A 15,531-nucleotide genomic window follows, 5' to 3' on the forward strand; every position below is an offset into this window, starting at 1 on the left:
GATTACCTAATCACTCGGTTACGAGAGATCTGCTGAGTTTCTTCACTGTGAACTCTGAGTTCCTGCATTTACTGTCATTCTTTTTTCAGTTGAGTATGTTATGGGAGATACTTGCAGATTATGTAAATTCTGTTTCTCCTCAGACTTTTGCCCTTGTATTTTAACATCCGTCTGCAACACTTACTACTGTGATGTTTGCCTGGTGGGGTTTCTGGTTTTCTCTTTGCTATGCTTGTTAATTGAAATTCTCGTTGAGGAATTGTCACTTTACCCCATTTATATTTGATAATTTTTTTATATCAGTGTGGACTCATTAATATTTGTTTTATTATGGGAGTTCAAATCTAGTACTATCATCATTTGCTTTGTTGCTCAAGATGTCCCAGCGGTGGCCATTAGGAACTCCTTCAGGTTGGGTCCTGTCTTCTTTTGGCAAGTCCCCTTCTTTCATTGAATTTTTTCTTATTTTTGACACCAGAAAATGTCCCAGGCTCATCTTGTATTTTCCTTACCCCAGTGTTAGAATCGTCCGCTTTTGCTTAAGAATGGCAGTTCCTTTTATTGGAAAACAGTGTTTAGGGACGAAGATTTGAGTACCAGATATCCTCATTATTACTGGGTATCACTGCTTCTAGGTCCTCTCAGGGGACAAAGTTAGGAGACCAGTACATACATGCATATGTGTGTGTATAACATACATACACACATACATATACGTATGTTAAAAACAATACTGGTAACTATTTCCAGTCCAATACAACAGTGCTTATTTAGCATTTCTCCTTTCCTTTTAATTTTTTCTCCAACAGTGAGAAACTTAAGTTTTTAGTACCTACATTCTAGACATATTTGTTCTGTTCTGTTACACACATAAAGTAGTTTAAGAATTATTAACCTATACCCCTGTGAGAAATACTGTATCAATAGGATTTGTATTTAATCCTCTTTGTCTCTAGCCTCATAGTGTCCAGTCAGGATATGCTTTTCTCCTGCCTTTCCTTTCTCTCCACCCCTATTCTTCCCCTCCCCTTGCTTCGCTTTCTTCTCCTCCTCCTCCCTTTGCCCATCCTCATTTCCCCTTTCTGTTTCCTGGGTTATTCTTTTTTAATACAGGTAGTTTCATTTGTTATGATTTTATGCCATTTGAATTCCTCTCAAAATTACTATGGTTCTAAGAGTCAGAATGATTTAAAACTAAGTATTCAAAGAAGTGTCCCTGGATCCTTGTTCCTGCTGCCTTGCTCCCATTCCCTAGTTTTTCCCACTCCTTTCCCACCTATTCCCTGTAGGTAACCTACCTCCTTCCTTTCTGGTTTATTGTATTTTTGTTCCAGTGAACAGAAGCATGTATTTTCATGTATCCTTTCTGTTCTTACATTGAGACAGCATATCTGTAGGTACTTTTGAACTTTGCTTTTTTGACTTAGCACTGTGTCTTGGAAATTACTGCATATCACAGAGATCTTCATGTTTTTCAACAGTTGTACAGTATTCCGTTGTCTGGATGTGTCATAGTTTAGTCAATCACTTTCCTATATGTAGACATTTAGGTACCTTTTCCCCAATACTTTACGTTTATGAAGAATGTGGCAGTGTGTATGTAGTTTTATATTGCTGGTGTTGTATTCCCAGGATGTATTCCTAGAAATGGATTGCTGGGTTCAAAAGTGCGTGTGTGATTTTGTTGCTGCTGCTGCTGCTAAGTCGCTTCAGTCATGTCCGACTCTGTGTGACCCCATAGACAGTAGCCCGCCAGGCTCCCCCATCCCTGGAATTCTCCAGGCAAGAACACTGGAGTGGGGTGCCATTTCCTTCTCCAATGCATGAAAGTGAAAAGTGAAAGTGAAGTCGCTCAGTCATGTTTGACTCTTCGCGACCCCATGGACTGCAGCCTACCAGGCTCCTCTGTCCATGGGGTTTTCCAGGCAAGAGTACTGGAGTGGGTTGCCATTGCCTTCTCCAGTGATTTTGTTAGGCATTACCAAAGTTCCCTCCAGAATGAATGTACAAATTTGCATTTCCATCAGCAGTGTATATGACTGCCTGTTTCCTTACATCCTCAGTAACATAATGTTTTGTTATTTAAAAAATTTTGCCTATCTAATAGATGAGAAATGGTATTTCAGTGTTGCTTTAACCTGAATTTCTCTAACATGAGTGAATTTGATCATTTTTTATATTTTAGAGGCTGTTTTAATCTTTTTCTGTGAATTGTCTGTTCACGTTTTTTTCCTGCTTTCTGGTTTTTTGTTTTCTTCCTCTTTGTTTTTAAGAGTTCTTTATGTTAGGACTGTTAACCTGTTGTAGCATATGTTATAAGTATTTCCCTAGTTTTTCAGTTGTCTTTTGTCTTTTTAACGCTTATGTTATTCAGTTTTAAAATTTTTATTTAGTCAAATTTATCAATTTTTAAAATTGTCTCTAGATTCTTAGAATTAGAAATTTTACAGCTCATGTATGTTTTCTTTTAGCAATTTGAGTTTTCATTTTTTATATCTAGATTCCTAATTCATTTGGAGTTTATTCTTGTGTGTGGTGTGAGATATGGATCTAATTTTATATTTTTCCAAATGGCTACCTAATTTCCTTGTATTATTTATTGGGAAGTCCATTTGTAATTAAGTGATTTAAGATGTCACCTTTATTATATATTAAATTTTTGTTATATATGGTCTTACTTGGCTTTTTATTCTGGTCTCTTTGTTTATTCTTGTGCTCCTGCCATACTGCTTTAATTATAGATGCTTTATGGTATATTTTAATGTCTGACAAAATTAGTCCTCTTGTGATTTTCCTTTTTCATTGTTTTCCTGGCTATTATTGCATGTTTGATTTTTCCATATCAACTGTAGTGTAATTTGTCTAACTGTATAATTTAACTTGTTATATGTTTTTCTTGTATTGCATTGAATTTGTAAATTAAGTAAGGAAGAAATGACTTCTTTTAATATCATCATGGGCTTCCCTGGTAGCTCAGTGATAAAGAATCTGCCTGCAATGCTGGAGATGTGGGATCAATCCCTGGGTCAGGAAGATTCCCTGGAGAAGGACATGGCAACCCACTCCAGTATTCTTGCTGGGAAAATCCCGTGGACAGAGGAGCCTGGAGGGCTGCAGTCCATGGGGTCACAAAAACTTGGACACAGCTGAAGCGACCTAGCATGCATGCACATATAACAGCATCGTAGCTAAGAATACGATATGTCTTTCTGTTTGCTCAGTCTGTAGGGTCTTATCAGTTATGTATAAACATTTATTGCATATAAACTTTATACATTGTTTAATTTATTCCTAAGTTATTTAATCTTCTTTGTTGTTATTGTAAATAGGATTTTTCCCTGCCATTATGTCCTCTGATTATTACTTTTCAATATTATTTCAAAAATTGTTATCTGTTTTATATATAGTAGTGTGTATATGTTAACCCCAAACTCCTTTTGTATGTTAATTTTATATCCTACTTTTTCACTAAATTCTTCTATTTTTTACTTAGTTTTAGCATTGATTTTTTTGGAGTTTTTCGGGTATACTATATGATCTGCAAACAGAAATGTTTACTTCTTTACCTATTATTCTTATAATTGATTTTTCTTATCTCCTTGAGTTGGCTAATACCTGTAGTTCATTGTTGAATAGTAGCAGAGATAGTGGGTTTTTGCATTGTTCCTATTCTTAATGGAAATGCCTCTGTTATTTATTAAATAAGGCAGTGGTTGTACAATTAAAGCCTGTATTGTGTTGAAGATGTCTCCCTTAATTCCTTCTTCCTTGATTATTGAGTTGTGAATGGGTGTTGAATTCTGTTAGTAGATTTCTCATCTGTGTAGAAAACCATGTTTTTCAGCTTAGATTAATGAATATATTATATATTAAAAGATTTCTCGTAATTGAACAGTCTTGCATTCCTGGGATAAATCCCACTTGTTCGTGTTGTATTATTTTCTTAATGTGGTACTGTATTCCATTGGCAAGCAGTAAAATTGTTTAGAGAAGGAAATGGCAACCCACTCTGGTATTCTTGCCTGGGCAATCCCGTGGACAGAGGAGACTGGAGGGCTACAGTCCAGGGGTCACAAAGAGTGACTGAGCATGCACCAAAATTGGTCCCTCCATTGGATCCCATGAGTTTTTTGTTTCCCTGTTTCTCTGCATTGTAGCACCTGAAGTAGTGTTCTGGGCTTGTCTGTCTGTCTCCTTGATTAGATTCAGAGTATATTCACCCTTGGTATCTGTGGGGCATTGGTTCTTTTACACTCTCAGATAAGAAGGCCCTTGTATAAAGTGGTATAGTATTTGCATCTAACTTATACACATACTCCCATATACATTAAATGATCTCTAAATTACCTATAATATGTTGTTATTATTCAGTTGCTAAGTCATGTCTGACTCTTTGTGACCCCATGAACTGTAGAATGCCAGGCTTCTAATATGTATATAATATGTACACGTTTGTAGTATATCATTTTAGTTCAGTTCAGTCACTCAGTCATGTCCAACTCTTTGTGACCCCATGAACCACAGCACGCCAGGCCTCCCTGTCCATCACCAGCTCCCGGAGTCCACCCAAACCCATGTCCATTGAGTCAGTGATGCCATCCAACCATCTTCTCCACTGTTGTCCCCTTCTCTTCCTGCCCTCAATCTTTCCCAGCATCAGGGTCTTTTCCAATGGGTCAGCTCTTCGCATGAGGTGGCCAAAGTATTGGAGTTTCAGCTTCAACATCAGTCCTTCCAGTGAACACCCAGGACTGATCTTTAGGATGGACTGGTTGGATCTCCTTGCAGTCCAAAGGACTCTCAAGAGTCTTCTCCAACACCACAGTTCAAAACCATCAATTCTTTGGCGCTCAGCTTTCTTTATAGTCCAACTCTCACATCCGTACATGACCACTGGAAAAACCATAGCCTTGACTAGACGGACCTTTGTTGACAAAGTATTCTTGCCTTGAGAACCCCATGAACAGTATGAAAAGGCAAAAAGATAAGACAGTGAAAGATGAACTCCCCAGGTCGGTAGGTGCCCCATATGCTATTGGAGATCAGTAGAGAAATAACTCCAGAAAGAATGAAGGGATGGAGCCAAAGCAAAAACAACACCCAGTTGTGGATGGAACTGGTGATAGAACCAAGGTGCGATGCTGTAAAGAGCAATATTGCATAGGAACCTGGAATGTTAGGTCCATGAATCAAGGCAAATTGGAAGTGGTCAAACAGGAGATGACAAGAGTGAACATCGACATTCTAGAAATCAGCGAGCTAAGATGGACTAGAATGGGTGAATTTAACTCAGATGACCATTATATCTACTACTGTGGGCAGGAATCCCTTAGAAGAAATGGAGTAGCCATCATGGTCAACAAAAGAGTCCGAAATGCAGTACTTGGATGCAATCTCAAAAACGACAGAATGATCTCTGTTCGTTTCCAAGGCAAACCATTCAATATCACAGTAATCCACGTCTATGCCCCGACCAGTTGAAGAGGCTGAAGTTGAACAGTTCTGTGAAGACCTACAAGACCTTCTAGAATTAACACCCAAAAAAGATGTCCTTTTCATTATAGGGGACTGGAATGCGAAAGTAGGAAGTCAAGAAACACCTGTAGTAACAGGCACATTTGGCCTTGGGAGTACAGAATGAAGCAGGGCAAAGGCTAATAGAGCTCTGCCAAGAGAACACACTGGTCATAGCAAACACCCTCTTCCAACGACACAAGAGAAGAATCAACACATGGACATCACCAGATGGTTGACACCAAAATCAGATTGTAGTATATAATGTAATGCAAATGTAAATGCTATATAAATAGTTGCTCAGTTCAGTCGCTCAGTCGTGTCCGACTCTTTGTGACCCAATGAATTGCAGCACGCCAGTCCTCTCTGTCCATCACCAACTCCCGGAGTCCACCCAAACCCATGTCCATCGAGTCGGTGATGCCATCCAACCATCTCATCCTCTGTCGTCCCCTTCTCCTCCCGCCCCCAATCCTACCCAGCATTAGGATCTTTTCCAATGAGTCAACCCTTCGCATGAGGTGGCCAAAGTATTGGAGTTTCAGCTTCAACATCAGACCTTCCAATGAACACCCAGGATTGATCTCTTTTAGGATGGATTGATTGGATCTCCTTGCAGTCCAAGGGACTCTCAAGAGTCTTCTCCAACACCACAGTTCAAAAGCATCAATTCTTCGGTGCTCAGCTTTCTTCACCGTCCAACTCTCACATCCATACATGACCACTGGAAAAACCATAGCCTTGACTAGACGGACTTTTGTTGGCAAAGTAATGTCTCTGCTTTTAAATATGCTATCTAGGTTGGCCATAACCTTCCTTCCAAGGAGTAAGCATCTTTGAATTTCATGGCTGCAGTCACCATCAGCAGTGATTTTGGAGCCCCCCAAAAATAAAGTCTGACACTGTTTCCACTGTTTTCCCATCTATTTCCCATGAAGTGATGGGACCAGATGCCATGATCTTAGTTTTCTGAATGTTGAGCTTGGCAAATTCAGGTTTCGCTTTTTGGAAATTTCCGAAGAGTTTTTTTTTTCTTTTTTTTAATATTTTCAATCTTTGAACCTGCAGATATAGAGGACTGACTACTCTTTTAGCTTGAATTAGATTTTACTTTTCTATCTCCTTATTGTTGTTGTTCAGTAACTAGGTCGTATCCGACTGTTTGAGACTCCATGAACTGCAGCACATCAGGCTTCCATGTCCTTCACTATCTCCTGAAGTTTGTTCAAAGTCATGTCCATTGAGTCAGTGATGCCATCCATCCATCTTGTCCTCTGTTGCCCCCTTCTTCTCTTGCCCTCCATCTTTCCCAGCATCAGGGTCTTTTCCAGTGAGTCAGCTCTTCACGTCAGGTGGCCAAAGTCTTGGAGCTTCAGCATCAGTCCTTCCAATGAATATTCACAACTGATTTCCTTTAGGATTGACTGGTTTGATCTCCTTGCTGTCCAGGGGACTCTCAAGAGTCTTCTCCAGCACTACGGTTTGAAAGCATTAATTCTTCAGTGCTCAGACTTCTTTATGGTCCAGCTCTTATATCCATATATGACTACTGGAAAAACCATAGCCTTGACTATGTGGACCTTTGTCAGCAAAGTGGTGTCTCTGCTTTTTAATATGCTGTCTAACTTTGTCATGGCTTTTCTTCCAGGGAGCAAGCATCTTTTAATTTCATGGCTGCAGTTACCATCTGCAGTGATTTTGGAGCCCAAGAAGATAAAGTCTATCACTGTTTCCATTGTTTCCCCATCTATTTGCCATGAAGTGATGGGACCGGATGCCATGATCTTTAGTTGAGTTTTAAGCTGGCTTTTTCACTCTCCTCTTTCACCTTCATCAAGAGGTTTTTTAGTTCCTCTTTACTTTCTGCCATGAGTGGTGTCCTCTGCATAGCTGAGGTTATTGATATTTCTCCCAGCAATCCTGATTCCAACTTGTGCTTCATCCAGCCCAGTATTTCACAGGATGTACTCTGCATATAAGTTAAATAAGCAGGGTGACCATATATAGCCTTGTACTCCTTTCCCAATTTTGAACTAGTCCATTGTTCCATGTCCAGTTTTGACTGTTACTTCTTGACCTGCAGACAGGTTTCTCAGGAGACAGATGAGGTGGTCTGGTATTCCCATCTCTTTAAGAATTTTCCACAGTTTGTTGTGATCCACACAGTCAAAGGCTTTAGTGTAGTCAATGAGGCAGAAGTAGATGTTTTCTCTGGAATTCTCTTGCTTTCTCTCACTAACTGGTGTTGGAAATTGATCTCTGGTTCCTCTGCCTTTTCTAAATCCACCTTGTACATCTGGAATTTCTCAGTTCACATACTCCTGAAGCCTAGCTTGAAGGATTTTGAGCATAATCTTGCTAGCATATGAAATGAGGGTGATTGTATGGTAGTTTGAACATTCTTTGGCATTGCCTTTTTTTGAGATTGGAATTAAAAGTGATTTTTTTCTAGGCCTGTGGCCACTGCTGAATTTTAATTCTTTATTTGTAGTTGGCATTCTCTAATGTTGTTGAATAAGTTAGAAGTAGAAATAGCCTCTTGAAGTTGTTTTGAATGAAATCTGATTTTATTTTATTTTATTTTTTTTGAAATCTGATTTTAGTGTTTGATTTTGACAATGAGCAGTTACATTTGTTACAGAATTAAAGAGCACTGGCCAGGGAACTGGAACATGTCTGAGTTCTAATCTGAAACTTTGATTTTATGTAGGCCATAAGTAAATAATATTTTGGCTTCATCTTTGGATATCTTGACATCTTTGGATGTCAGTTTTTTCATCTGTCAAATCAAGTGGACACTCTGATCTTTTGACTTGTTTTATATCTAAAAGGATTAAATGAAAGTCATTGAAGTATGTATTTTTATGTTTTGCATAAAAACTTTTCCTCAATTTTTGTTTTTAGAATCACTTACCTGTTACAATCAATAGATACTCATATGATTGTAGATAGTTTTGCAAAACAAATTCTGACTGCAAATAAATAATTTATGTTGTGGAATGTTTGTAAGAATATCGGTGAAGTGATACAGCTCTTTTAACTAAATTATTTAATGTGTGCTTAACACATTTTACTTTTAGGTATGTCTGACTGCAGCAATGATACTTCAACTCTTGGTACATGTAAACCAGCCACAGAAGAAGTCAAGTCTAGTTCTGAGGTGATTGGGTGATATTTATATTGTTTTTTAAAGTCAGCCCATATCAATCAAATTTAGACTGTCCAAACTGAGTTAGTTTATCTAACCATGTGCCATTCTTAATAAACTCTTCTACACATATAGACACAGGAAAGGCATGGGAAGAAAGAGAGCCATTTCTTCATAATTGTAAGTCAATTATCATTTGCCTCTGGGCATATGAAATTTTACAATATACCTGTCCCATAAAAATGAAATGAGTCAAGTCAAACTATAGTTTTAAATTTAAATATGCAGCGAAGTTTCTGTTGAAGTAATAGTAAGTAATTGGTTCACATTTGTGCTCATCTGATCCTGTATTGTCTCTAGTTAATTATCCATCAGAATCTCAGTGTAATGTTTAAAAAAATACTGCGTCTGGACTTTACCTCATACTCACTAAATCTGAGTCTGTAGTGCTAGATACTGGGCTATGTGTATGTTTTTGTGTGTTTTTTTTTTTTTTTTTGAAATTCTACACATGATTTTATTATATGTCACCTCAAAACCACTGTTCTAGCTCATTAGAATACAGAGATATTAAGAAATTAATCTTATGTGGAATTCACGTAATCAGATACTTCTTTGAACATCTAATCCTAGTAACAGCTGTCAAATTTATAGTGATTAAAGATTTACAGAATAGCACTTTCATATTTTTCCACCTTGCCCCTTTGACTGATTTGATATAATCCAGTTAGGTAAGAAGAACAGCCATTATTTCCCTCATTTATTTGTTGAACATATTTTAACTTTCAGAGAGGCAGTAGCTGACTTCAGATAACGGGCAAGTCTGGAGCATAACATGGGTTCTTCCGACTCCAGTTGCAGTGTTAAAAAATCAGTTTGCTGTCTGTGTAGGTGGCAGTGCTAGGCATAATGTTTTGTCATCATCCCAAGACATTGAGTCTGTGTGACAAGCTTTAATGTAGGATTTAGAGGTAGATAATTTACTTTTAGCCCAAAAGTCAAAGATGAGCTCTGGTTGGCAGAATATGTATTATCTGTGAGGGATTCGGAATTCTTTGTGATTTAAAATAGTTTGGCTGTTTACCATTTGTCAAAGCAGTGTTGTAGTTATATTTAGTTCTGCTAACCTAGAGAATTATGTATACCGTATTTGTCTTAATTCGTGTTTTTTATTTTTTACGATCATATCTCTGAATCTGTACTGTTGAGGGATAATCAGAAGTTTGACACCTGTGAACTACAGGAAGGATCGGCAGCCCAGCCAATGATGGGGCTTATAATTGTAAATGAAACTATTCTTTTTGTGGTTTACCACTGTGAGTTTCAACTACTTGAATGTCACCCGGATAGATACTAAACCAGAAATTTCCTGCTTAGTAGAGAATTAAACCTGGATGACAGTGATCTGAAGGAATCCACTGCCAAGTAATTGTTCAAATTTGTGTGTAAATTCATATTAGGCATTCTCTGTATTTTTAGCCATACCCAGGGAATATTGTACTTAAAGAACAAAAAAGAAAAACCAGGTGTGTGAGTATAATCTGAATTTATACCCAAATTTAAAAGGTTTGTATGAGTTTATTGCAGTTAACCAAAATTGTATTTAGGAATATTTTGTGACTTTGAAATTGCTCATTTATTAGAATTCTACTAACTTAAATATTCTTTTTTCAATATCCTTGATGAAAACATTTTAGGGCACAAATTTGCTTATAAGAATTCTTCTTTTAATGTATTATAACTCTATATGTATTTTGGCCATTAACTCTTAAATGTTCTATGCGTCAGACTTTTCAGTAATTCAGAATAATCATAGCAGAGCTTGGCACATAAACTGCTGGTCAGTTTGATGAATGAATTAATCCTCACTCTACTAGTAAACGATACATGGATACTAGTTTCTTAGAAATAGAAGATGATGACCGGAATTATAGTTTTCATTTCTTTAAAAGCAAAACAAAACAGCAAAAACTCTCAACGTTTTGAACTGAGCCAAACTCATCAACCCTGAATAATAAGAGACTTCAGGTCCATTTAGGTTCTGTATGACATCACTGTGTGGATCACAACAAACCGGAAAACAAACTGGCGACCAAGACCTGGAAGTCTTAACATCGATGATTAGGAAAGTGCTGTGATTTGAACATAAAGAAATGAGTAAATTTAAGAAACCTAATAGGGAAAAATTATATGAAGACAGAAGCAAGGAAGTTGGGAAAACAGGTGTATTTTTGCCATCAACAAAAAAAGAAAGCGAAATAGTTGTATTAGGTATTTATTAGTATATTTTAGGATTTTTGCATGACTTCTTTTCTGTCTACCCTTTGATATAGTAACAGTAATGCATATACTTAATTCTAATACCCAAAAAATATATATACAAATATTTTCATTCCTTCTTTATGTAAGTAACTCAGAGGTCTAAAAGTGAATTTGTTCAGATCCTGCACACAAGCTGCATGTTATTAGGGGAAATTTTAAAATAAATAAGTAAAATAAAGTGTAGAATAATAGTGCCTTTGGAGTGGTTCACATGAAGAATTCGGAGAAGGCAATGGCATCCCACTCCAGTACTCTTGCCTGGAAAATCCCATGGACAGAGGAGCCTGGTAGGCTACAGTCCATGGGGTCGCTAATCGGATACGACTGAGTGACTTCACTTTCACTTTTCCCTTTCATGCACTGGAGAAGGAAATGGCAACCCACTCCAGTATTCTTGCCTGGAGAATCCCAGGGACAGTGGAGCCTGGTGGGCTGCCGTCTATGGGGTCGCACAGAGTCAGACACGACTGAAGCGACTTAGCAGCAGCAGTTGGAGAAGACTCTTCAGAGTCCCTTGGACTTCAAGAAGATCCAACCAGTCCATCCTAAAGGAAATCAGTCCTGAATATTCATTGGAAGGACTGATGCTGAAGCTGAAACTTTGGCCACCTGATGTGAAGAGCTGACTCACTGGAAAAGACCTTGATGCTGGGAAAGACTGAAGGCAGAAGGATAAGGGGACGACAGAGGATGAGATGGTTGGATGACATCACTGACTCAATGGACATGAGTTCAAGCAAGCTCCAGAAGTTGGTGAAGGACAGGGAATTCTGGTATGCTGCAGTCCACAGGGTCGCAAAGAGTCAGACACGACTGAGCAACTGGACTGAACTGAAATTATGATGTAAAGTAATCTTTACTGCTATAAAGCAGGATAAGAGGCTAAAGAATGATGAGTGCTAATTTACATGAGTTGGTCAGGAAAGGCCCTTTCTGGGTGAGCAAATAGCTCAGTGAGTTGAGGGAGGGGCATGTGAAAATCTGGGAGTAAGAACCTTCCATAAAGAGGAAACAGCAAGAGCAAAAATAAGATTGGTATGTTTGAGGAATAGTGGTGAGGACTCTGGCTGGAACTGAGGGTCAGTGAGAAGAGTGGAAGGAAATGCAGTAGCTAGCTGCTAAGATTTGCTTGGCCCAAAAATGAGAATGACTGACAGAAGATTAGAAGCTTGGGAGATCTGAAATGCAGGATTCAAGTAGCAAGTGATTGGAAAATATAAGACAAATAGGTGTTGATACTAGTAGGTTAAAACATTTGTTAAGAAAAATTTGCAGCATATGAAATAAAAGTGAAGTAGTAAGTGAACTCCCATAGACTCATCATCCAGATTCAATCATTATTTCGACTTCACCACAGTTGCTTTATCCATTCTTATCTAGGATCATCTCCCTTTTAAAAACCATGAAATTGACAATGACAAGATAGAATAAAGGAAAAAAGAAAGAACTTGGCCAAGACAATAACATTTGTAACCTTATTTCAACTCTGTCTTGATACTGGTCTATTTTAGAGAAATGTAGTCAGGGTACCGCTAGTGACAAAGTTAGGAGTAGCTGGGCTGGTAAATGCTGGTGTTGATGGAACAGCTCCAGGATTTGTCCTGTTGGTCCTTAGCTAAAATCAGTGCGCTAGAATTACAGCATCTTTATATAATGTTTTTAATTTTCTAAGCTATTTCACATTTGATTCTTTTAATAGCTGTATGAACTACAGGTGAGGTTAAGAATCTTGTTTTATAAAAGAGGAAATTGAGACCTAGGGAAGTACAAGTGACTTCTGTACAGTTATGAAAAGAGGCAGAGCCAGTCCTTAAATCTGTGTCTCCTGATATGTTGATTAGTTCTCTTGAGATATCATGGGTGGGCTTATTCAGCTAATGCTCTTGAACCATGTTAAATTAACTTTGCCATAAATACACTAACCATGTTTTAAAGGTCATATTTTTACTGATTCACATGGAAATTTCAAAGACTGTTTGAATTATGATTTTAATAGAATTGCTTTCTCTTTTTGTAGGCAAAAAAAGAATCGAATTTCATCTGACACAGAAGGCATTTGTGCTTTTTGGTTTTAGAACAGAATATGGTCTCTGTTGACATGCATAATTAGTTCACTAAGCACTTCGACCTTCTTTGTCTGAAGCCATAACTAGAACAATTGGAGTTGAATATTTGTGACTTCTTTTTCTTTTTTTCCACACTGCTTACTTTATTCATTGCTGTTTTGTTTAGGTTTGACTGAGATTAAGAAGTTAGTCTTTTAAATTAGAAGAAAATGTAACTACTCGATAGCAGAACAAAATACCTACAGATCATTAGAAATATTTCGCACTGCTGTTATAATGAATTTTCAAATAACACTTAAAAATGGTAGATATAAGAAACAGTTGAAAAGCTTGAAACTTATTATTGTACTTTATTTTTACCTGCTCAGTGGCAAGTTAGATTAAACAACAATGTTAAATATATGTATTTTAGAAGAAGTAATGTCTTATATTGTTCCAGAAGCCTGACTAAGGCTAAGACAAGTTCTTTTATATCCTTTCTAGAAAGTTTCTCTCTTGTTTCTAATAAGCATTTTAGAAATTAGATTTTACTCTTCTTAATGTTTAACATCAAGAAACTTATTTCCAGTATGCCTTCTGTTACACTATTAAGATAGACTTTTAGTCTTTGGGTGAATTTTTGTTCTTGTTGCATCTCTGATTTTTCTGTGAAGTTTTCCATCATCATAAATTGTTGTTGTTTAGTTGCTAAGTTGTGTCCAGCTCTTTTCAACCCTATGAACTGTAGCTCCCCGAAGCTCCTCTGTCCTTGGGACTTCCTAGGCAAGAATACCATAGTGGGTTGCCATTTCCTTCTCCAGGGATCCCGGTGTAGGAATCAAACCCACGTGTCCCGCTTGTCAGGCAGATTCTTGACCACTGAGCCACCTGGGAAGCCGTTTGTTACAGTTTTTGCTCCCCTGTTTTTCCATCATGTTTGTGTGGTTATTTTGTTTGCTTTGCCTTATTCCTCACTTGGCGCTCTCCTTTGGTCTTGTTTTGTGTTTTAGTTTTGTTTCTAATTGGTTGATACCGTTTTTGGTTTTCTTTGCTCCGTGAGTCAGTCTCTTGTACTTGGTTTTCTTTGGTCTGTTTTGCTTTCACTTGTGTGTGTGTGTGTTCCTTTGTTTTTGTTTTCTATTTGTCTGATTTGGCTTTTAACATTTGTCTGCATTTAATTTTTTGTTTCTTGATTGCTGGTGTGGTATTTTTGGAGGTTTTTTGTTGTTGTTTTGGGGGAGCTTTTTTCGTGTGTATGTTTTTGTTTGTTAGCTTGCTTGTTTTAATCCCCTTATTGCCATAACAAATGGCTTGTGGAATCTTGGTTCCCTGACCAGAAGTTGGGCCTGAGTTGCTGTAGTGGGAGTACTGAATCCAGGACACTAGGCCTCCAGAGAACTCCTGCCCCCAGGGAGTATCAATCAGTGAGCACTCCTACGAAGACCGCCACCTGAATCCAAGACCCAGCACCACCCAACTGCCTGCAGCACCCAGCGCTGAACGCCTCACCCAAACAACAAGCAAAATAAGAATATAAACCCAGTCATCAGCGGGCAGGCTGCCCACAGACACCCCAGAGCATATCACCTCACACAGCCTTGCCCATCAGAGGGAGAAAACTCACCTCCTCCTCAATAGTCATAAATGCTGATTGTCAAAGTGTAAGGCCTTTTACAATGTTGATCTCAAGGCATATTTTCAGGAATAGAAAACGTAAATCGTGTAAGCAAAAATTACATGAGCTTTTTCTTTTGGTTTTGGTCTTCGGCAGCTCCAGAAAAGACTATATAGCCTGGGTGTTGAATTTATAGGAAGAAGAGTTATTGCACCAACCACGTGGGTACAGATGAAGTGAGCAGGCAGGCGTTCAGTTGGCCAGGGTGGAGACGGCTGGGGGAGAATGGAGTCTGAGAGGTGCCTGGCAGTGGGTGGGGGTCAGACTCGGGCGGTTTTTGTTTGTGTTGTTTTAATGTATTGATCTCTGGCTGTGCTGGGTCTTGGTTGCTGTGAGGGCTTCTTCTGGCTGTGGGGAGCAGGGGCTGCTAGCTCTCTCGCTGTGATGCATGGACTCCTCACTGCGCTGGCTTCTCTTGTCGCGGAGCACGGGCTCCAGGGCGCATGGGTGCTGCCAGCTGAGGCTGGCGGGCTCGGTGATTGTGGCTCTCGGGCTCTAGAGCTTGGCCTCGGGAGTTGGGATGTGCAGGCTCAGTGGTTTCACAGCATTGGAGTCTTCCCAGATCAGGGGCAGAGCCCAGGTCTCCTGCACTGGCGGATTCTTAACCAAGTGCGCTACTAGGGAAGCCCCATCAGCAGTTTTTGAGCCATGTTATAACTAGTGTGGTGTTGAGAAAGTTTGCTGCAGTGATGGATAGTGTTAAGGGGTTCACCAAAGGAGGGCATGGGGGAGTTATTCTCCCCTAGTGCGGTTGGACTTATGCTATGAAATGCATTACCTTTATGACATTAAAGTTGTATTTTTTTAAATTATAGTATAGTTGATTC

General features: G+C 38.6%; 1 protein-coding gene across 9 annotated transcripts in view; it reads left to right on the top strand.

Moving 5' to 3' along the window:
• ARFIP1 (ARF interacting protein 1) overlaps window positions 1-15,531 on the top strand; it is a 135,802-nt gene that overhangs the window by 11,760 nt on the left and 108,511 nt on the right. For 3 of the 9 annotated variants that reach the window (XM_081543660.1, XM_081543654.1, XM_081543658.1), the window contains exon 2: window positions 8,595-8,674. The exons of the other annotated variants lie outside the window; for them this stretch is intronic. Coding sequence is in view for 2 of the 3 variants with exons in the window: in XM_081543654.1 (XP_081399780.1) it covers window positions 8,597-8,674 (78 nt within the window). In the remaining variant the exon portion in view is untranslated. The remainder of the gene's footprint in view (window positions 1-8,594; window positions 8,675-15,531) is intronic. 9 annotated transcript variants of the gene reach the window in all.

Source organism: Giraffa tippelskirchi, chromosome 11 (genome assembly GCF_054371585.1).
Source record: "Giraffa tippelskirchi isolate mGirTip1 chromosome 11, T2T-mGirTip1v1.2.pri, whole genome shotgun sequence".
NCBI classification, from domain to species: Eukaryota; Metazoa; Chordata; class Mammalia; order Artiodactyla; family Giraffidae; genus Giraffa; species Giraffa tippelskirchi.